The 24003-nt window shown below is 42.3% G+C and overlaps 3 protein-coding genes across 3 annotated transcripts; 2 read left to right on the top strand and 1 right to left on the bottom strand.

The window, feature by feature from the left end:
* The first annotated feature begins 88 nt into the window (after window positions 1-88).
* On the top strand, window positions 89-10011 carry tbc1d10c (TBC1 domain family, member 10C). The gene is made up of 10 exons (XM_037076652.1): window positions 89-244; window positions 652-795; window positions 3134-3233; window positions 3521-3628; window positions 4325-4431; window positions 4586-4700; window positions 4953-5018; window positions 5460-5649; window positions 5813-5970; window positions 6970-10011. Exons 2-10 carry the CDS (start codon window positions 656-658, stop codon window positions 9481-9483), a joined length of 3498 nt encoding a protein of 1165 aa, XP_036932547.1. The 5' UTR covers window positions 89-244; window positions 652-655; the 3' UTR covers window positions 9484-10011.
* On the bottom strand, window positions 9615-15402 carry rad9a (RAD9 checkpoint clamp component A). The gene is made up of 12 exons (XM_037076656.1): window positions 15092-15402; window positions 14912-14982; window positions 14720-14793; window positions 14498-14546; window positions 13455-13569; window positions 13188-13287; window positions 12777-12880; window positions 12225-12331; window positions 11988-12052; window positions 11776-11874; window positions 10715-10964; window positions 9615-10142 (listed from the first exon to the last, which is right to left on the bottom strand). The coding sequence occupies exons 1-12, from the start codon at window positions 15123-15125 to the stop codon at window positions 10032-10034; spliced, it is 1179 nt and encodes a 392-aa protein (XP_036932551.1). The 5' UTR covers window positions 15126-15402; the 3' UTR covers window positions 9615-10031.
* On the top strand, window positions 14831-23938 carry zgc:113229 (uncharacterized protein LOC550612 homolog). Its single transcript, XM_037076653.1, has 7 exons — window positions 14831-14989; window positions 16595-18013; window positions 18099-18250; window positions 19667-20108; window positions 20222-20345; window positions 20435-20652; window positions 20884-23938. Exons 2-7 carry the CDS (start codon window positions 17177-17179, stop codon window positions 21139-21141), a joined length of 2031 nt encoding a protein of 676 aa, XP_036932548.1. The 5' UTR covers window positions 14831-14989; window positions 16595-17176; the 3' UTR covers window positions 21142-23938.
* The last annotated feature ends 65 nt before the right edge of the window (window positions 23939-24003 follow it).

Below are 24003 nucleotides of genomic sequence, written 5' to 3'. Positions count from 1 at the left end.
GTATCACTTCCATGACAGCTACAATGGAATACATTCCATTAAAAGTTAATTTTACTCATTTAAGGGAAGTTTATTTAAAGGCATGATGCATTCATAGTACAGAGGGAGGCACTGAGAGAGAGAGGCAGCAAATGAGCAAGAGAGAGAGAGTCAGAGAGGAAGTCTCTCTTCCTCCCTCATCAGTGGAGGATCTCACACTTCAGCTCTTCAGACCGAGTGATCAAACATGACGGAAATGTGAAAGGTAATTTTTATTTTAAAAGCATATTTGTAGAGCTTTAACAACTGTTCTCTTGTTGTGATTACGTTTATGGTTGTTGGGGGGGGGGGGGAGTTAATGTATACACCTTCACAAAAATGCTATAAAAAAGAAAAAAAAAAGAAAGAAAAAAACCTGAGCCAGCAGATGCTACAGTAAAGCACGTACTTTCAAAATGTTATGAAGTGTAGCAAGACATTCTTCCTCTTACTTTGTACACCTCTACTAATAATACAAGACTTCACACACTCAAGTCAGAGTGGTGTGTTAGGGTGGGTTGAAGGTACTGTAGGAGGTAAGAACATGTCTCAGATGCATCAGCTTTAAACAATCATCATGGCAGTACACACAGTCATACGCTGAATAATAAGGATCTTCCTCTTGTCCTTCAGTAAGATGTTGAGTCCGTCGAGTCCAGCCCAGAAGAGCCTCTGTGAAGAGGACGGCAGCTCTGGATCTGATGCAGGGTCGGAGGCTGGTCTGGAACCTGAGACAGACCGGTTTGGCTTCATTGTGACCAATGGATCCACAGCTGGGTGAGCAGTTCCACTTTTATACAAGTGCACTGTTAAAATATTGACAGTGAGGTTGGCACTGTTGCAGTATCAAAACCACCAGGTGTACTGCTTCTCCGTTCTCATCTAAAAAAGGTCAAATGGTAGAAAGACAAATAAAGGCTCAGGTGGTTATAAGACCAGAAATATTTGCCCTATCTAGACAAATGTAGAACATTTAAAAACCAAATACGGTACATGAAACGTCTACTTCAAGCTGTGCTGTCAGGATATCAGACTTTCACTACACGATTCTCATGGGCAAACAAATTAACAATAACGATATTATCAGGATATCATTAGAAATTGGTAAAAAAATTAAATAAAATGTGAGCAATCAAATGTATCTTTAATTTCATTTACTGTGTGTTTTGTGCATTTTTTAGCAAACAAAAGAGTTCAAAGAGGTGAAGCATGAGAGTCTGAGACCATATCTACACAGGAAGCACAAAAATAGAGCAATAACACTCAATCGCTAGTGAAAAGTCATCCAGATGAACTCATAGACCAGAGATGCAAAAGGCTTAATGTCTTCGCTGGATTATTCAGAGGATATCGTCATATGTGTACCATTAACACATATGATAATACCATTTTATTTTTTTTTATATCATGGTTATTGTGAATATCATGATCTCATGACACCCATAACATCGAGGTCTAAAAATGTCAGTCTACTACCAAGAATAAAAAAACTTGTTCATGTTTGTGACTAAATTGAAACATAGCTGCTTGGTGAGGTTTTCATACATTGGTATCAAATGGTATACATAGATGTATGCATGTTTCCACTAACTCTGATCAGATGATTCATCAATTGATGCTAAATTGCTTCAAAACCTTTCATGTCTACCCTCAATCTTTATGGCTGAGGGGGATTTTAAACTGGAGCTGTTTCATTTGAAGGATTTTTAGAGGTGAACAGTATTTTACAAGAAAAAAAATAAAATCTGTATCTATTTATAATCTATATATCTATCACTATTTAACCACAGTATCTGGTCCACTACTCTGAGTTGTATTGTGTTTGTGCCTTTAGACCTACAAGATGTTGTTGTTTCCTGTGGTCAGTTTCTTCCACAGCAAGACCTTGACACAGATTCCCTTTTAAAAACAACAGTGAAACCAGACAACAGAGGTTTATTGGTTTTCAACATCATATTAATATTAATAGTGCACAGATACAACAATGAATAAAATAAGATAAGAACAGTAAAACTAAGATAAAAGGCCATCCATCCATTCTCTTAGTTGACTGCAGCCCTTGACACAACACACAAAGGTCTCCCTCTACATTGTCCTGCACACAGTCACAGTGATCAGTGTAGTTTAATAAAACATACAGTATTTAAGAAAGGCACATAATTGCTGAAGAGACCACGTAATGTGTGTTTGCCTCCAATGCACACAGCCAAATGGACACATAATACACTACTGCAATTGGTGAAATGAAGTCTAAATACAGTTAGTAAAACAGATCTCAATTAAAAAAAAGCTGCAAATACCAAACCATTTATTTGATAATAAACATGCACAATCTTAATAGGAAACGTGGGCCAAACAAGAGCAAAATGTTTCTGCTAATGAGAGAAAGAAGCCTTGTTCACGCAGAAAGTCAAGTTCGAGCTTTATAGCTGCAGCGGGACAGCTTAAAGAGGGAGGAGCAGTGCATAAAACCTGCAGTGTGGCCTGGGGGCAGCAATACTCATTAGTGGTCATTTTTCAGAGGGTCGCTACAAAAGTACTGCTCTGCTTTTTCAGAAGCTTTGCTGCACATGTTGGCTGAGGAAGTGGATTCATTTTGAAAGCAGGACAGACCATCTGGTGGCGCTGTGTCAGTGTGGGTTGTTTCATAGTTTTGCAGAACTCCACGGCAGGAAGAGTGCAATCTAAGAAAAGTGTACATGACAAAGAAATTGAAGCATCTGGACTTTAGGGTACAGGATCAGTTGACCACACATTCACATTGTATTTAATCAGCAATGAAACAAAAAGATTCTGGACTACGTGAAGCAGATGTCACCTCAGGTTAAGCCCCGCTGAACAAACTGTTACCTGCTGCCGTGTTCACCCCATTGATAACATCCTGACCTGTTGCCATAGAGACTTTAAACTGCAACCGTGTGGTTTTCCTGTTTCCTGTCTTGATTTTCAGAGCACTGTCTCTCTATAATGACAACACAAAAAAAAGTGCATGCAGAAACTCTGCACATGACGAGTCTCCAGTTAAATGACTGTTATAAACTGCGCAGTTAATGAATGAGACACGTTGAAAGGCTGAAATACTTAACCCGGTGTTTGATGTGCTGTCTTGTGTCAGGAGTGTGGGCCCGCCCCCTGAGCTGGTCAGGCAGAGGGAGGCCAAATGGATCAACATCATGCTCCAGTGGGATCGCATCTTGCTGAAGAAGACCAGTAAGGTGTGTACCATCTTAGGTACCATTCCAAACTGAAGGGCGAGCGCAGTAATGACGGCTGAGTTCCATTTATCTGCTTCAGTTTCGTGGTGCTTGTATTGTATGCGCTGGCTCATAGTAACACTGTTGAGGCTTCAAGTGACACTTCAAATAGAACAGAGCCATTCTTAATGTCTTACCAGCTGTGCTTGGTCTCAAAATGTCTGCTGTGAAGTAAGAAAAGGCTGATTCATAACGACACCTCGTTCTCTGACGTCACCCTGTGTCTCTGTTGCCGATGTCCCCCTCAGGTCAAAGTTCAGTGTCAGAAAGGCATCCCGGCCTCACTCAAAGCAAAGTGCTGGCCTCTGCTGTGTGGAGCATCTGACAGGATGAAGCAAAATGAAAACCTCTACAAGGCAAGAAAACTTAATACACCCACTGTTGTGAATGCTTTTATATCAGCCGCGACAACCTCTGACGGAGGGCTTCAACAAATACGTGAGCCTGCAACGGCTTTGTTGCAAAATAAGCAGTGTGACGACTGGCAGAAGAAATTACTGGATTCCTCTATTAGAAGATGTGTCGGCACAACTTTGACATCATCAGTTCATTACCTGTGTCACTGATCAAACAAATATGACAGAAAACTAGTACCAGCCCCTCAAAAGTGAGGAATTCTCAGAGTGAATAGTTTGATATCACTGTAGGTTGTATATCTTTGAAATAACAAGCCATATTATCTTGGGCTGACTGAACTATTTTCTGATGGTCAAAAACAATAAATTTTTAGACGATATTGTTTTTATCATTGTGACTGAAGACCTCAGTGGGTCTTGGATTGTCTGAGCAAATTGTCTGTCGCTGTGGGATCTTAAAAGTGCAGATATTGCTATTTTTATTCTAAACTTTTGATTAATTAAACAATAAATTCATTAAAATAGTTGTTACTTGCAGCACTAATCATAAATTAGGCTCATCGTGGTGCAATTTATGGGCTATTTTACTGCTTGATACAGTAGATAATGCAGTCAAGCTCTTCTTTGTTTTTTAATCTAAAAATAACATGTAGTGTTTGTCGGTGGCTGACTCGAACTTTCTGTCGTCTCTGTTAGTCTCTGGACGAGCAGCCGGCTCTGCAGAGCTGGGTGGATGTGATCGAGAGAGACCTGGACCGACAGTTCCCTTTCCATGAAATGTTCCTTTCCAAGGACGGACATGGGTACAGAGCAATTCTACAGTTTATCTCAGCTGCTACCTCCACATCTTTTTCGGCCTGCTTTGTTTTTGTCCTTCTATCAAAGATGATTTTTATCAAAGCATAATGAGAAGGTTTAAACTTGTGGTTTGCGGCTGATGTGTGTGTCTGTGTGTAGGCAGCGTGGTTTGTTCCGGGTGTTGAAAGCCTACACCCAGTATCAACCAGAAGAGGGTTACTGCCAGGCCCAGGGGCCGGTGGCTGCAGTGCTGCTGATGAACATGCCAGCTGAGGTAGCGATCACTGACACCCTCCTGTTCAGTTTCAAACACTGAAGTTTTGCTGATTCCTGTTTCATCTTCTTGTTACACTACCAGCTTTTTTGGCTGCATGTCACGTGGCACAAGAACTGCTACAGAGTCATAACTAGCCTGACAATAAAAGGGATAACTAAGAAAATTCTGTATACTCACAATCATCCAACATTAAATGAGCCATTGTGGCGTCTGATGTTGGCGTATTGTCTGTCTATGTGCCGTTGGCAGGAGGCCTTCTGGTGTCTGGTGCAGATCAGTGAGCAGTACCTGCCTGGATACTACAGCCCTCTGCTGGTGAGGACCTTTAAAATGCACCTGACTCTTATTTTATTATTTATCTATTTGCTTAAAATGTATTATTTTGTAATTATTAACCGTGTCATACAAAGATAATTTACATGATAGGCAGATTTTTGTTCATTCATGCTACTCACAGAAACTTTGTGCACAGTGTGGATCTGAGTTATCCTTTATATTAAAAGATCATTTCCAAGACCTTAATTTAATTCAATTTGTTACTTATGATTGTGAAAATCACATCTTCCAATTATTTCTAGTGTAATCTAGAGTGTCTCTTAATCAGTCAGGTCAGTCATGTATACAAGGCTTCTTTCAAGGAAAAGCCTATTTTCCCTACTAATAATCAGCACTTACGCACAACTAAAGACACATAAAACAAATTATTACTCAGATCTGTGTTTTTCTTGACCTGTCTAATCAAGTGTGCTCCTGTAGGAGGGAGTCCTGTTCGACGCTGCCATGCTGACCTGGGTCTTGAAAAGGACGTGTAACGCTGCATACAAACACCTGCAGCACCACGGGGTGGAGCCCCTCATGTTCGCCACTGACTGGCTGATGTGCCTCTTCACACGTCACCTGCCCTTCAACACACTGCTGCGGGTCTGGGACCTCTTCTTCTGCTATGGTGCGTCCTCCACTTAGTCTGCTTATGGTCCTGCAAGTTAAACTGGTTCATGAAACGAAGACAAGAAAATATGTAATTTCTTAGATATTACATTATGTTATCATTTGGCTTTAATTATGTTGCCTGAGGTACTTATACCTATATTATATCTTGTGCTCTGCAGGGGTGCGGGTGCTGCTCCAGGTGGCGGTGGTGCTGGTGCGTCGGGTGCTTGGCCGGGCTGATCAGAGGAAGCGGTGTCAGGGTCAGATGGAGACTCTGGAGAGGCTGAGGGGCGTCAGGGAGCATGTCCAAGATGACGAGGACGCCTTCATCGCCGAAGTAAGAATGAAAGACATGGCTGGTGTCAATGAGAGCGACCACCGTGACTGGTTAACTAGCTGCCAGTTGGTTCAAGACATCAGCTTCAACTTTAAGAATGAAATTACCAATTTTTCTGCATTTGCGAAAGCAATAACATTTCAAAAAGATGGAAAAGGTTCCTGAACGATGTGCAAAAACAAAATTGAAAAAAATATTTTGCAACTATTTTGATAGGCACACAATTGTAATGGTAACGGTACATTTTGCAGCTCATTTTCACGGGAAGAAATGTAAAAAATATTTTTGTTTTTGCTGGGGTTTGTACCAAACAAGCATGTTCACATACATGTGGTGGATTTGATTTGTAGGCCACAAAATCTCTGTGGCATCACAGTGCTACTGAATTATGTTGCAACACATTTTACTTATATGAAAAAATGGATGCTCCTGCGATCTCGATCATATATTGACTCCTTTTTTCAGCTTAACTTTGTTTTCATTTTCATGAAAGGCACCAGCCTGCCAGGAACCAAAGATTTCAAATCAAACAGCACAATTTCAGTTCTTTAACTTGAACACATGAGTCTACAAACATAATAAATTTAGATGCATCTGTACAAGTGGAAGGCATTTTTAACTGAAATATTTGGGGTCCCCTTGAAAGGAAGCAAGATGGTGTTTCTTCCCTCCAGTAGAGTTGCAGACACTCATCAAAAATCTATGCTCAAGCAGACTCAAACATCTCACGGTGGCCCAACAATTTACTAAAACAATCTATGATGTTTTACATCTAATTTTGTATCCCATCAATACGAATGTTTATATGAGATCACAATTCAAGCCTATGACATACTCTGTTGTAATTGTACTGTCATCATACTGAGCTGTCGAATCATCACATTTCTTTATGTTTTCTGGTTTGGTACTTCAGGAATCTTTATGTAATTACAAACTATGTAATACTTTAATTGTCTTTATTAAGCAAAAAAGAGATTAATGTTCCTCCTTCTATCTTAGGTGTGCTCAGTGCCGCTGTCAGCCAAAGATCTGGAGAAGCAGACGGAGAAGGAGTTAGAAAAGTGGAGGAAAGACAGACCCTCATCCACTTTTGACCCTAGAGGTCGTTGCCTGGGATACCGGATGGCTTGGGCGAGGGCTCGGCGGCACGAGGAAGAACGGGACAGGAAAGAGAGAGAGAAGGGGAACTTGTCCGTCCCTATCGCTCGCTCAGCATCCACTCTCTCGCTGTCTCCCTCCATGCTTCGCAACAAGTGGAAGAAAGGGGGAAAGGCCAACGCAGGCGAATGGGAAGGCAGCGGCGGCGGCAGCAAAGTTGTAAGGCATCTCTCAATGGGAGCGAAGGAAGACTTCAGGAGCTGGGCTGATACAAATTTTAAGAAGGTGCAGGGCGTTCAGGAGGAGGAGGACATATTTTTTGAGGAACAGCAAAAAGAGAGTGAGACGAAATCGACGGGACAAACTGAACAAAAGGAATCTAAGAAGATGGACGACATTCAAAAGACACCAACAGAGCAGGTAGAAGAAACAGTCACTGTGACAGAACAGATTGAACAAGCGGAATCAAGTGTCACTGAAGACAAGGGGGGTGAACTGAAAGAGACTGAGGAAAGCAAAGAAACAAATGTGGAGGCAGAACAAACCACAAGTCAAGCCCAAGATCAGACTTTAGAAAATATTCCCCGGCAGGGAGAGGAGCTGGACTCCTGTAAGCACTCACAAAATCTGGAACAACAGAGTCAAGAAGACACTGACCAGGAAACTGAAGTCAAAGATGAAAATAAAGAGCCAGAGCACGAGGCAGAGAGTGACCACATGGCTGCTATGGACAAAAATCAGATGGAGATGCAGAAAGATGCTGATGCAAACGCAGAGGTGGAGACGGAGGGAAGCGTAGACCCAAGTGAGGAACAGATGATTGAGACTGAGAGCACAGAAACTGAAACTGTGCAACAGGTGGACACAGTCACAGAAGTCTCTGCAACAACTGAGACAAGTCCAGGTTCAGACACAGGCGGCGAAAGCGAAGCTCCAACTGTCAAAGATCCTTCAGAGACAGAGACAGGGACGCACCAGCAGCAGCAGGAAATGATCACAGAGACAGACAATAGCTCGCAGAGAGACGCATTTGATGGAAAATACCACAGCACTGAGTCATTAGCAGAAACAGACATGAAAGAAGAACCCCACACCCAAACAGAGACAGAAACTGAAGAACTGGCACAGACTCCAGAGAAGGTGGAGGAAGGCCAGGCCGCACATTCGGAGGCTGAAAGAGTAGAACTAGAGTCGGAACAGCACAGAGATTCACTGAAAGAAGCAGAGACATTAATTCAGTGTTCACCTGAATGCACCCAACCCGAGGGAGATTTAGAAGCTGATGCAGAGACTGCGGCAGAAACGCCAATTTCAAACGATACAGAGATGGAGGCAGGTGAAGCACCTGCTCAGTATTCAGAGGAAGAGTGTGAAGCAGAAGCATCTGAGCCTTCACAGGAGAAAGAAACACACTCAGATGTTGAGAATGATCAAACACAAGCAGAGGAAACACCAACGGAAACTACTGACTCCATGGCACTCCCACAAAAGGAGGCGTCTTCAGCTGAGACGGAAGAAGTGAATCTCACCGCTGAGCCTGATGGGAGCTCAGGGGAAGTGAGCACAACGGAAGAAACCCCACCTGAGAAACCGAAGGTCCAGGCAGCGGAGGGTGCTGTGGAGGAGGAAGTACGCACAGAAAATGTTCAACAAAACACAGAAATGGAGGACGACGTCTTCATTTCTACCGAAGCAAGGGACTCAAACAATACTGACAGAAACCCTCAACTCCAGGAAAAAGAGGCTCCACCTGTGAAAGACCAGACTGAGCTGGGTGACAGCAGCCTGACACAAGCCTCACAGGGGTCTCGCAGCAGCCGCTCTTCTGGAGACGTCTGCATCCGCAAGTCATCCAGTTCTCGTGGGTCCAAGTTAGGACGTAGGCTTTCTGAAGACCTCTTTATCATGCCAGAGAAAACTAGCCAATCAGAATCCATTCCTGATCAGCCACAAGTCAAACTCACTGAAGTAAACCCAACCCAAACTCCGCTGTCCCTGTCTGAAGAGGGGACGGAGGTGCAGCAGGAGCCGCCCAAACGCTTCGGCCTCTTCCGCAGACTGAGAGGAGGAGAGCAGCCCAAGAAGGCGAAGGCAAAGGGCAAAATGCAAGTCCCTAAAATCCTGATTCAGGACTTCAGTGACGTAACAGGGACAGTTGAGGAAGAGGCGGAGGAGAAACTGACCTCCAGGGAGAGGAGGAGGAGGCGGAGGGAGCGAGAGCGAAGGGAGAAGGAGGAGGAGAGGCTGAGGAAGAAGAGAGAGAAGGAGCTGGAAAAGGAGAGGAGGAAACCGCAGACGAGGGGGAAGAGTTTCCAGGTGCAAAAAGAGAAAGGGAGCAGTGATGAGCCTCATCCCGCAAAGTCTGGAACAAAGACGCTCAGATATTCAGCTTCTTTTTCTGAATCTTACTTTTGACAAAACATATCTTTGTTATTGCATCTGGAGGGGTTTTACCGAGTGCTTCAGGCTTACTGGTTTGAGCCGAGATCCTAAATCTTTGTCCTACTTGAACTTTTTGACATGTAAATAAATACATAATGTTTACATACTTTTGAAAAATATGTTTCTTTTATTTTATTTGAGGAGCTGTGTTTTGTTGCATCTTGATTACAAACCGACTGGAAAAAAAATATACAGGAAGTGCTTAATGTCCAGTTTCACATAATCCCATATTTTCAACTCCGCCATTCACATTCTAGTTCAGTATAAAGTTTGAATACACTCAAAGTAACCATCCTGCTCTGTACGGCACAGTCTTTGCAGATTTTTGCGCATGTAAAAAAAAATAGATACACCATACAAACACTTGTACAGGCCGGTGAAGATGTAAAAATAAGGGTTCAGGTGTCAATAAATGTTTAGTGCTGCAGCTGGCATGTGTGTAACAGTAATACAACAGACACACACGTTCAAGCCAGTCCATCTCTCTCCCCTCCATCAGTATCCATCAGTCCACTGTTCTTTCATTGTTCGTCGTCCTCACTGTCGCTGGCCAGCACTTCCTGATTTGTCAGTGGTTGAGTGCTCGTCTGAGAAGACGGAGGAAGAACCGATCCAAAGAACAGGGAGCAGAACTGCAAGGGAAACACAGGAGAAAACTTAAGATAATATGTTTAAAAACACAAGTCAATTCTGCAGGTTATGTTAAACTGATTTGCTAATATAAGACACATTTTTAGAAACAAAAAACTTTGATATGAAGCAGTCAGGAGACACAGGTATGACAGGTTTTCCCTATCATTGTAAGTCTTAGGCACAGCACCGAAGGTTGTTTTGTGCACTACCTAAGCGAAATAAACAGAAACAATAATGGTCCACAATTATGTGAAATAGCATTTTTTTGGACTAGAAAATGTATATGTATGTTGGGGGCGAATGCACAAACACTCCACAGAAAATGTGCACCACAGCCTTCAACAGGGAAAATGCTGAATGAATACTGTCACTCAGTTTGGATCAAAGTTATTGTCACATTGTCACACAAAAGGACTCAACAATACGGATTGCTCACTAGCCTGGGATAGTAAAATGACAAATTAAACAATTTACTTCCACAAGTGGTAAAAAATATTTAAACTCATTATTGTTTCTAGAGCTGAAAATGAAAGCAGCTAAGTAGTTAATTCATGTGAAAACTAAACCATACCTTCTTATTAGGCGGTCCAGCTGAATCCGCCAATTCAGCATCCTCCTCTTCCTCCTCCTCGTCTGCGATTAGCCGTGACCTGTGATTGGCTGCGGCAGGCTGTTTTGAACATGTGGAAACTGCTAATGGGGGCGTGGGCGGACACGTAGCAGAGGGACCTGGCGCAATGCTGGTATCCATGGCGATGAGGTAGGAGTCCATGTCGTCATCCATGAAGTCATCATCTGGAGGGGGCGGAGGTGTTTGTGCTCTGGGAGGCAAATATGACACGAGAAAGAGGAAATAAAAAAAAAAGTCTTTCAGTGGCTCCAGACTGAACATATAACGCATCGCCTCTGATTGATAAACTAAAGAATGAAGCACGCCGGTAGTTATGTCTGGATAGAGTTTATCTACTAAACTTGTTACTATATTGTGAAGAAGAGGAGAAGAGGAGGTTTCACTGTTCATCCAAACAGCCTTATTAGTGCTGATATCAGGCACGAAACCTTCAGCATTTATCGTGCAGACTAGCTGCATCAACAGGTGCATGAAAACGGAAGTACAGACAGAAACATTTGACAATAGAGGTCCCTCTCATCAAAGAGGCAGTTAAATCAGCCAGAAATCCCTCCTCTTTTTCACAGTTGCAACAGAGATCACAAACGATTTCAAAGAGGCCTGAGAAACTCCACACTCAGCTGGATCCACGCCTGCTCATGCTTATTACCTAACTTGTGTGGCATTTTTGACATGAACATGAGGAAGTGTTGAAACCTTAGACACACACGCTTCCACAGCTAATTTGATGACACCGGATTTCATCTTAGGATACATTTTTGAGGACATTTTTGAGGACTTGAGTCTTTAATGCGGCTCTGCCAGTAAACTAACTCTCCACTCAGAGGATGACTAAAATTAAGCATCTCTCAAACAGTTGTCCTCGTTCATGTTCTTGTCAATCAGGCAGCATCTTTGCACTGTGAATTCTTACAATTTCCTGCCTGTCTTTACAACTGAAGCAATGACAAAAGATGCTTTCTCTAAATCATTTTACACATTAGGCTTTGTTTCATTGTTACCGTCTAGAGTTGTTTTTACGGTGGTTGGAGTTGTCAGAAAGTGTGGCCAGCACAAAGTTCCCCTCCAGGACGCTGTCAGTTACTGAAAGCACTAGAGGACTGACACACACACAAACACACGCACACACACAAACAAACAAACACAAACCTTAATGTCAATGCATAGTGGTAACTCATGTGGTCATTTAAAATCTGTAAGTGAGTATGCTCACCTGCCCGGTTCATCAAAGTACATGGAAACAGGGAGACCAGTGGACTCTGCAAACACTAACATACCCTGGAGGAGAGATGATGAAAAGTCAGTCAATAGATCTCCTTTAATGTGTAAATCGATGAATAATCCCTCAAAGGACTTCCCTCCCTCTGTGGACATTTTCCAAATCCTTTCCCTCCTGACTAATCCGCCAATTCTTTTGCCCTGTTATCCCTATCTTTGTCTTCCGTCTCACCCGTAACTCCTTCAGACAGAAGGTGACGCTGTTCGGAGCTGTGACGGCGAAATGGTCGAACTCGTCTGAGGCCAAACACAGCTCTGTCAGCATGGACTTGGACAGATCTGAAAGGGAAACAGGCAGCGAGAGAAACGGAGAGAAAAGTAAGAGTGAATGGAGGTCAAAAACAGACACAAAGTTCATATCATAACCTGTAAATTCTTTTATTTCTTTGCGGTGAACTTGGAGAGTTAGAAAACCATCTCTATTGGCTAAAAACAGCTGAAACCAGTCAGTGCAATTCTGTTGTTCTGCTTGTCTAACACAAGAGGGCACCCCTGGGTTCATATCTGGCCTGTTTCCTGTGTTGCCATTTTTTCTCTATGTCATTAAAAACATGAGCCATGTTTGTCAAAACATGTTTTTGGATCCTGATAATAAACAAGTATACAAATAGCAATAAAACGTTTATCTTCTTGATTCAAAATGACTTCAATTGTCAATGTACAATTAGTGAGATTTATATTTGGAGTATGTGAAGTATGTGAATAAAATAGACGACCAACTCACCTTCTTCCTCCACATGGTTCCTGACCCACATCCGCTCATCACTCACTGACACAGTTACTTCTTCTAGAGAAGGAGGGAAGTGCACGACTGTGTCCACCAGCAGCCTGAGGGTGAGGGGAAATAAAATGTGAGCCGTGAGAAAGGACAAAACAAAACAAAAAAAATCTACTACTACTCATGAGGTTGGACCAGTGTTACAGTTTGCAGATGTGGTGAGCTGAAATTTGACCTTGTTGCAGGTTCCTATCCAGCAACAGCAACATAATATCCCTCTACTGGTATTTATCTATTCAATCAACCAACTCTAGTCCAAGAATGTATTGAACCACAATTACAAGGCAAAAGGAAACTGAATACAAACACTGAAAGAAAAAGACACACTATCAGATCATAAAGAAATATTTTACACACCTGGGATGGGATCTGAACACATTGGCATAGCTGTCTTTATCAAACACTGCCTGTAAACTCTCACTGTCCTGGAAAGACAGGTTATGCGTCTTCAGGAGCCCTGCAGAGGAAATACCAAACTAAATTAAATACACAAGCACGTAGAACTTAATGCAATGAACGCATGATGTGCTACAATAAATTAAACATGTGTCACTGTGTAAATGTGATGTCATCCCTTTGAAATTATCCATGTAAAGCAAAGTGAGAGGGAAGCGAAGCCGATACCGTGTTTGCAGTGTAGGGTGAAGGTGAGGCGGTTCTTCTTCTCATCCAGCCCGATGTGACACTTTTCCACTGTCTTCTCTAGAGACGCTAGAGACCTAAACACAGCCTGCACACTCTGAGTCACACACAGAGGAACAAAAGAGAGATTAAAAATAAATACATGCAAAGGGACAGGAGCACGACTGCGTAAATATGCAGTGAAATAGTCTGGTATTAATAGTAATTCTATCAATAGTTTTTAACTAAAAAGGATGTTCACTAAAAAAGATGTTTGTCCGATCTGTGATGCAATTACAAATATTTATTCCCACACAAAATGTCAGGTGATTCAAACATTTACCAAGGGGCACTTTTAAGCACATTGCGATGAATAACATTGTGAATCACAATTAGTTTGGCTAGAATGATTGTGAAATGACCTAATAATAAGCTAATTAAAATAAAACTCAACACTGTAGATGCGATGGAATTATTGTCATCACATCTGAGGATATCTTATAAATATATTCACTTTATGTTGTTCTGTAAAATTATCAGTCTCCTCTTGCACAATATGTTGCATGTGTGACAATTCAACATGCTAGGCCACACATAATCTACCGTCTGAATTTACTGCCACGTACAGCTGTTAAAACACGGAAGAGGGTTTGCAAAGAATCTGCACAAAGATAACATCAAGACCGCACCACAGTAGCAAAGGCGAGAGAAAAGCTAGCGTTTGAAGTGGAGTACAGAAAAGAAACTCAAACGTTCACTCATTTATCAGACTCTGAATCATGCAAATGGGATCAGTTATTTCCAACCATGGGCTAACTGAAAGGCTGTGGAGTAACTCAGCTAACTTGATGAAGTGAACTTTTGTTGATCTGTGTTGATGAAGTAACACTTAGTTCATCTGAGGGGATGTTGAAGATGCATATCAATACGAAAGAAGGCTCTGACACAGATGATTACAGTCAACGAAAATGTGTTGAATGTGAGACATAAACCGTGCAAAGCATTAGAAAAAAAAAAGTGTAGCTCAGCTCTTTGTCTCAGCACACCTTTATTGCCATCTTGCAGCGAAAAGCGTGCCCACTGGGGATGGTGTACCTGCACAAGGAATAGAAGAGGAAGTGGGATTTAATGTCACCAAAAATTTGACACATAGAAAGAGATGTTAAGTGATTCAAACTCTCTCTCTCTCTCTCCCTCTCTCTCTCTCTCACACACACACACAAACAAACAAACACACACACACACTGCCGTTTATAAACAGTCTGCACCTGCTGAAGAAGAGTGGTGCGAACAGGAAGCATGCGTATGCCGACCGAGAGGAGTTCACAGACCGCAGGGCCAGCTACAAGGGAGAGAAAAACCCAAATCAGCAGTCAACGAGTGCACCAACAGGAAGCAACAAGACTACATGCATGGCAAGAGGAAGTGTTGGTCTATGTGACAGCATCAGAGCAGCTCACCCCATCATCCTGAGGCTCAACATAGAGCTCATCACCGACCCTGGACAGAGAATGGATGGCTTTGGCCAGCACTGAACGGTACACACACACACACACACACACACACACACGCAACATAACTATTATTAACAACTAATTGAGATAAGAGATATGGTTGAAGAAGCAGGAAGTGTTTGCTACCTTTAACGTTTCCTCCCGTCACGACGCAGTCCATTTCTATAAATTAACTAAATAATACTTTTTGGTTAAGTTAGCCAACTTGGCTAAAAGTTAGCCGAAACTAGCGGCTAAACATTACCGATTAATGAACCTGCGGGGTTTTAACAGCTTGCGCACCGAGCAGAAAACCTCCTAGTGTTGAAAACATACTCCGTCTAGTTAGAGCTCGATTTTTACTTTGTATTTGGCGTCTTTCACCGATCTTCGCGTTGTTTACGCCGCCATTAGCCGCTTCCGCACTGTTAGCCAATCAGGGGGGCAGGAAGTGAAAGGAACGTTGTCAAGACTACACGCATGCGCAATGGGATTCTAAACTGACATCTTTTACAGCTGCATGTTTATCAATAAAATGTAGTCATGTCTTTACAATGAGCTTCGCTGACATTAAATTATTTTGGAGGAAAAAGAAATTATGTTATTATTATCTAATTAGTTTCATTTCGAATTAATGTTTATAGGCTACATAAAACCTACTATAAACGATTTACATTATCTGCAATTTAATGATAAATACTGTTATTGATTATTATTATATAATATTAATAACATATAAGTCTAATACCTTTTTTCATGCACCATAAAAAACATTCAAGATCAGAAACTTAGTATTTTAGTAGATTTGTAATATCTTCTGGGTTTTTTTTTTAATATAAAGGGTGGGTAGGTAATATAAGATATCATAACTACAGTGACATACAATGAAGTGAATACCTTCGCAAAATTTCAACAGTCCAGTCATAGACACTAAACACCTTAATACAGCTGATTTTTATCCCATCATGATCCATGTATTATTCCCGAAGAAATTAATCTCTTTATCTGCATCCGAACCAAAAGTTGACAAGGTCTATTCTGTGCAGAGATCAGTCCTCCATGAAGGTTTGGTTGAAATCTGTGAAGTAGAGTATGTATAATCCTGCTGACAAACCAAAAACCAGCCAACCAATAAACACACAAATAGCTGAAAACATGACCTGAATGGTGGAGGTAACTAACTTGTGTCTTACATTAACAAATGTTGATAAAAATTAGTTAATTTCCAGTCTCTAGCGCAGTTTCATGTTGGGGATTCTAGTAAAAAACTCAAATATTATTCTTACAGTAAAGACTTTATTTTTAGTACTCAAAAAAAGACAATAGTGCACATGTAGTTGCTTATAAAACAGGTCACTCCAGGGGTCATTGCTGGCATTACTATATTTCTTTCATTCTGAAGATGTATGAATAGCAGCTGCTTACTAAAATATGCCCTGTAATTACCATTCGACGGTCACAGTGGTTAGAAACTGGGTGTGTGTGCACATGTGTGAGCAAGAGAGCCAGGGAGAGAGAAATAGGAAGGAAGGGAGGGCGAGTAGAAAGATGCCCAGAGAGAGAGAGAGAGAGCGAGGGAGAGAGGGAGAGTCACTACTGTCAAAGCACAATTATCTCACCTCACTGGTCTTTCTTGTTGGTCTGCTTCAGTTTGTACGACCTGAGGAACGCTCCTGTGCACCGTCTGTTCTCCCTTCACCGGTGATAAGTGAGAGGTGTGACTAAAACAACCTCCCCGTACTGAAACCACTGACATTTGGGGAAAGAGAGAAGACACGAGCGGGCAAGAGTCAGACTGCTGCTGAGACTTTTGAGGATTATGGAAGAGTGGAGGCTGAATGACAGAGAAACATCCATGAGAAGAGGCAGCGATCAAAGAGAAAGAGGAGAATTTCTATCCAAGCCGAGGAACTAAACTTCAAGAGATGGACCTGCGTTAAAACCCGTGTAGAGAAACTGTGACGAGGATAATGAATGCAGATTGGAATAATGAAAAAGAAGGAAACAGCCACCACAGATGTCTAAAGAACAACAATTGGACAAAGCGGTGACGTGATTCACAGCCGGCTGATTTCTTCTGTCATGGTCTTCAATTTCTTTTGAAAGTAACACATTACATAAGACTGTGTGGAATCCCTCCCTGTTCGGCAGACTGTATTCTAGTATTTTCGTGCAATCAGTTGTTGTCATGCTTTTCTGTGAGTTCTGGCGTTGATACAGTTCGGTTCCTAGATGTCTCAGTCACGTAACCCAACAGATAGTCAGGCCCTGCTGCAGTCCATGCTGCAGAGACTGAAGCTCCAGCCGGGTAGAGAGGGCCAGGCATACCTGCACACACCTGTTCCCAGCACACCTGCTCCTACAGGGGAGCAAGATGGAGAGAGAGGAGCCTCCAGCCTTCAGAATGTAAACAACGGTCCTGTAAATGGCTTTGGATCTCATGCTGTCACCGCCTCTGCTGCGGACAGTAACTCTGCCCTCAAAGGTGAGGAAATACAACAATCAGGTCCTGGCGGTGAAGTGAACAGGGGTCATCTTTCCTCCCCCACCCAGAGAGACGACACTGGTGGTGACATGGGTGAGAACAAGGTGGTGGGACAGTCCACACGGCCTGGGGTCACCCTGACTGGAAAAGAGCAGCTGTTTCCTGCTAAATCACTCAAGGATGCTGATATCACTTCCTTTGAGAGGTCCGATGGGGAGAGGGTGAGTTTTGGCAGCGCTGCAGTGACAACGCACAGAGATGCCATGGCACAGAATCAGGACCAGAACGCGAGGGGTTTTATACCTAAATCCTATGTGTGGTCCATGAAGACCTCAGAATCGAGTCTTGACACAGGAAGTCAAGGGGACAAAGTGTTTCATATTGGGAACGGAGGATTTGGAGGTTTGGCACAAAGTAAAGACATGCAGATTGTCCCAGCAAACAGCAGCTTTAGAAGAAAACAGCGATCATCAGAGAATAAAACAAGAAGATGGACTCAGAAGATCAAGGAGAAGTGGAGGGAGAGGCCAGGGAGTTTTGGTAAAAAGGGAAAAGAGGAGCAAAGAGAAGAGCAAGCAAATAAAGTGAGTATTGCATTTTGATTGATGATCTGTCCTGTTGTTGATTTTTAACACCTTGGATTGAAACGGAAGCTCCTTCACTTGACAGATTTCACCTCAAAACCAGCCGTCACCAGCAGAATCTCTCATCAACACAGCGATCAAGGAGGAGGAAAGGAACCTCCCTTCACCAGACCACAGTGATCTTGGTAAAACCTCCCTGACACACACAGATGACGGCACCAGTGAAGGGTATACGAGGTAATCAACCAACAAATATGTCCTAAAAATTTAAAGATGCACTCGAGACAGCACTGACGTCAGAATGAAACTGGCTCAAAGTACTCACAGCCAGGTTTTTGTTGATTTATCGCTCAGCTCTAAGGCAACACGGAGAAGATATGCAAGGCATTTCTGGGACGTTTCCAACCACAGCTGTGACATTATTTTGGTCTGATATTTGTTTCCTCTCCGGTCTGATGTGCTAAACACACCCCGCCACTGACAGCGCCTGTCATCAGACATCCTCAGACGTACTTTCATGTTACGAAATCATCATCAGGTTCTGATAACATCCCTCATCAGTAAACGTTATCAGTGAGACCATTTCAGATGTTATGCTTAAGTAAAAGTAATAGCATAATGTTAAAGACACTGTATTAGATATAACTATCAGCTTTATATCATCATATCATCTGTGTTATATGATATGATATGATATGATATGATATGATATGATATGATATGATATGATATGATATGATATGATACGATACCGATTATTAGAAATCAATTAGACTGAAAACAGATATTTGGGACTGATATTCATTTACAGTAAAAATGAATTATACAAATGAAGTACAGTTAACTCAAGTACTTTTCCTAAGGACAGTTTTGAGGTACATGTTCTGCTGCTTTATACTTCCCCTCCTTTAAGTTTATTTGATCCATTTAATCAGCAGATTGAGATTATTTTCTTTCTTTCATAGGCTGTTAATTGTGACGTGTTACCACTCACATATAGTCCTGGGCGGGGTGTTGTGTGAGAGGATGTTGCAAAGTAGCACATTTTTAAATGAGTTTCTTTTATTGGCCATTTGACAGAGCAACCACAGAGACTGATAACTGGGAAAAAGCTAAATATTGGCCCTGCCCAGCTGCCAGATAAATGCTGTGGAGTGAAAAATAAGATACTTCCCTCCGAGATGTGCAGTAGGACAATAATGAAGCATAAAATGGTAATAAGTAACAAGTAAATGTTCTCAGATGTACCACCAGTGAAAGAGACACAATCTTATACACACACAAGCTGAGAGAATCACCTGTGATAGTAGATGAGGCTCGATTTGTTCTGTGTTGTTCTTCTTTTTTAAAAAGGGCTCCCTAATTTTCCAAAACAGCTGGGCTCGTCAGTTTTGGGCAAATGTTACTCAGGCAGGAGTGAATAGTGCACTTCTGAGGGATTATTTTCAGTGGTGGAGTGATACATATTAGTTGCTGCAGTGATTCCCAACCAGCAAACATTTATATTTAACCCTTGAATTGTTCATTTTGAAGCACCAATGATTATGATTTGGTAAAATAGAAAAATAGAAAAAAACATTCCGCGTATTTGTTTTCCAGAGAAAATAAACACACAAATCAGATTACATTATGAGTCTTTTCCCCTTGTGGCAGGTCTGCTGCTGACTTTGAGTTCGGCCTGGGCTCCTTTAGCTTGCTGGATGAGATCGTCACGGGTCAAGAGTGGGCCAAGTTCCTCAACCCGAACCTCTCAGCCGCCTCAGCTGTTCAGAGACCATCAGAAGAACCAAAAATCCAACCAAATCCTTATGACAGCAGCCAAACATCTGTGATCATGAACCACCAGGGAGGTGTGGACAAACAGTGGAGCTTCAGAGGCGCTGAGGCATCTCCAGATACAGATTTCAGCAGGGCACAAATATCGCCTGATGCTTTCCAACCTGTCAGCATGGACGTTTCAGAAGGAAAACAACAGCAGGATGCTCACAGAGAGGCCGACCAATCAGAACCAATGGAGCACGGACACGCCCAATCAGATGTGCAGCCTGGAGTCAATGGACCAGGACAACAACTTACACCTCGACCCTTTACACGGGTTAGAAAGACTTCACTGTACCATGAACATGCTGGAAGCGATCACAAGCGCTTTCCCATAATCTTTGCCTTCTCTTGTGTGTTGGTAACCTCGCTGTCTGTTTGTGATTGCAGCCTGCAGATATTCTGAACAGCTCAGCGCTGAGGAGCAGAGGCCACCTCAACAGAAAGAGACAGCATCAGTCAGCTGAGAGGCCTCAAACCAGCCAAATCAGTGAAGCAGAAGAGGCAAACAAAGGTCAGAACAGCTGTACACCTTACATAATAAGATACTAATCACACACTTCTCACTTTAGGTACTCAATTATCTTGTCTCTCATCCCACAGAGGGGTCCAGATCTCCACTGAGCCTAACAAGCAGCCCCGTGATGGAGACGACAGGAGACTCACAACATGACAGCGTCATGGCTTTGTACGCCCTCAAATCCCCTCCTACACCTCTTTCTCCATCCTCTTTTAGCCCTTTTTCTCCCATACCCAAGGGCGTCCTCAAACATTCCATGTCCCAGGATTCAGAGTCTTCGATGGAAGTATTGACGAAAAGGGTAAGATTGAGCATGTCGCACTGCCTCCCTGTGATAGAAAATCAGAAAAATTCTCCCTCAATGCAGTTGCTGTTGTCACACAGCCCCAAAAACATTTCACAAAAAAAGTTTAGATTTTTCTTCTTCTTCCTCCTTAAAGTAAGTAAATATGAGACATCTAACGTCTTCTTTCTCTGCCTTTTTCTGTTTGTCTTTCCCTTTTTTTATTGCAATCAACTTTCTCTGGATCAGAGGCGAGTTGAAGAGAACCGGCGGGTTCATTTCTCAGAGCAGGTGATGACCATAGAGCCTCCACGGATGGATCAGGATGCTACAGATTCGGAGGAGGACTCAGCATCAGCAGCAGACGAGGACTCTTTGATAGATCAGGAGTTGGAGTTTGTGTCGGAGCGGGCGGCGATGGAGGAGTTGGCGCGTGCACGCCGGCCTGTTCTCCCTGCCTGGATACGTGCTCTGAAGAGGAAGAACACGGGGAGGAAGCCCAAATAGTGACACTGCAAAAGAAGGAGAGCACTTGCTCACACAGATTTGTTTTTGGAAACCCTGAAACATGTTAATTGCATCGTGATCTCACCTCTCTGGGATTATTCTAACACTCGTCTTGTTAAGGACGTGATTTTAAGACTTAAACGACGACAAAATGCTGAATTAAGATGAGTGAACGTTCAGCAGAGAGCACAGAAAGTTTTCTGACTGGATTTCTGTCTGGACTATGTGTGCTCCACGTCCGTCTCCAGACCACTGTCATGCTTTTATTTTGAAGCCTCTGCAACTACAACCATCTACTCACCGGCAACACTGCTTTGCTTAGCAGCACTTCAGCAGCAGTTCTTGAAGGGAAAGCTGTCACATCAGACTTCTCCAGCTCCAGTAACAAATCGACCTTTTCCTCACCTCTCTGTCCATCCGTCCTGGCTAGTTTGCTGCCAGTGTGGCATCAGCTGCTCGAGCGTTTAGCCAATTTGATTACGGGAGTAAAAATTCGTCCACCGGCCTTTACAGCTTTTATCCGAAATAGTGCATCTTCCTCCTAGTCGACTCTCTGGTCTGGTGTCTGTATCACTCTGTCTCTTGGTAATGGCCCCTGTCCGGCCGTCCTGGAAATTAACCCCAGAGGAGGAAAGAGATACAAATTTAGAGCTGAAGCAGTGGCGGTTGCAGACCATCAGTGGTTTCTGTTCATCCGCAGCTCTCCATTCAACTCTTGAAATGTTGAAAACCTATTTTGAATCCATTAGTTTGTTGTAGAGGAGTGCCTGAGCACTGAGTTTATACCCCAAAGTTCATCTAATAGGATAGTATACCTATAGCTACAGCAACATTAAAGGAACAGTTCAACAGTTTGTGAAACATGCTTATCCACTCTTTTTGTGTGAGCTGGATGAGAAGACTGGTACCACTCATGAATATTTATTCCCTGTATTGTTTTTACCCTTTGGTTTTGTATCAGTTAAACAAATGAGATATGTTTATGTTTAATTTATGTTTTGTTTCCCCATTAGAAGCACATAGATATGCCTTTAGTCTTCCTGGGGCCCTGCAAACAGCCAAACTTAAGAATGACGCAGCCGAAATCTAAATCAGAAAAACTTAAATTTGGCCCTGGTCCAAATTTAATAGGAACTCTGTTAAACACATGAGACTAAGATTAAATATTTCTGTGAGAAATAATTTAAGAATAACGTAATTTTTAGTTCACACTAACATTTTTTCTCTTGTTTCATCACTTCTGATTACTTTATCATGGATTTCAATGACATATTCAGTTTCCATGTAATTCTACTTCAGAAATTTCTACGTAAAGTATCTAAAGCATCCGTCATGTTGAGTCGATGAGAATAACTTAAAAAACCTCATCTTACATAAAAGCAATCCACACGTGTTTCTAATTTTACTCATTACATTAATTGGTGCACTTCAAATCTGCTTGTAGATGAATTTTATTCCCTTTGGATAGAACCAGGCTAGTAGTTTCCCTCTGTTTCCAGTCTTTGTGCTAAGCTAAGCTAACAGGCCACAAGCAGTACCGTATAGAGTCATATTCACAGCTCAGATACGAGAGCGAGTGGTATCCTTCTTCTCGTCTGTCATAAAGTTACCATCAGAACTTCTTGATATCCAGAAAAAAACACCCACATTTTGTCCACATTGCAGGCTTCCAAACTAAATCATGTTTCATGTTTTTTGGCGAGGGCAGAGAAAACTGACACTTTCAGCAACAAATCTGAAAATGGCCTTTTAGTGTGAAACAATCAACTGTAGGAACAAGAAGGAACATATGTCTGACTGGAGAAACACACATCCTCCAGCCTCATTATCCCCAACCACATATATTTATTATTCTTAATGAGGAATAAATGATTATAATCAGCTTCTTTATGTCTCACACACATCCAGTCGTGCTTTGCCTTCAGACGTTGACCAGAAAACTTGGAGGAACAACAAAATGACCAGCAAGAGATCTTTAGAGTACTTTATAGCAGCGCGTATCGTATGCTGTCGTTTCCTCTTACATGCGCTGTATGGATTTGTGTGATTATATTAGTACATCAAACTTGGTGACTAAATGCTGTCAGTTCCTCTGTGGCCTCCCCTTCAGCAGCTATCTTCTCTCATAAATCACTGTTGGAGCCATTAAGAGGCTCTTTAGCTCATCTATTAGTGCCCAGGTCACAGCTGGAGCGAGGCGAGAGGGGGGACGGAGAGAGAGATAAACTATACTGTAAACTGTACGATCTGTGTGTTTGTGACAGAGAGAAATTACATAAATGCCTGACATGAAAATGTGGGAGGAAAACCTGAGAAAACAAACGGGTATTTTTGGATTCTGTTTGGACTGACGAGAATAAAAAGAAGAGGACCCACATTAGTCCATTAGTCTGCACTGGGCGCCATTACCCAGAAGTGGACTAATAATGCCCCATTTGTAAACCTCAAACCACACACACACACACACACACACACACACGTCAGTATTAACCCTGTCTCTACACAGTTAGACGACTCTTGCTGTGCTTTTATTTGTGAAGAACAAGAAAAAGAGAAATGCTCCAAGGTTTATTACGCAAACAACTTTATTTTCAGCACCTGAACATGTTTTTTTTTTTTTTTTTTCAAATTCCAGTTGGTTCAAGCGAAGCTAACTGGAAATAAGGGCCGGGGGCGTTGTTCAGCTTTAATATTTTTGGCTGACATACGGGAGGTTGCTTTTTTTATTGGCGTCAAGACGACGTTAAATGTCTCGTTAAATTGTAACTGCTGACAATAAAATAACATTTTTCGCTGCTCGACGTTTCCCTCTGATTTTAATGAGTGTAGTTTTAACTAAGCTTCATCTAAATGGTGAAGAGT

Source organism: Acanthopagrus latus, chromosome 18 (assembly GCF_904848185.1).
Source record: "Acanthopagrus latus isolate v.2019 chromosome 18, fAcaLat1.1, whole genome shotgun sequence".
In the NCBI taxonomy this organism is placed as follows: domain Eukaryota; kingdom Metazoa; phylum Chordata; class Actinopteri; order Spariformes; family Sparidae; genus Acanthopagrus; species Acanthopagrus latus.
Note: the sequence above shows the minus strand (reverse complement) of the source record. Positions and strands in the feature narration are given on the sequence as shown.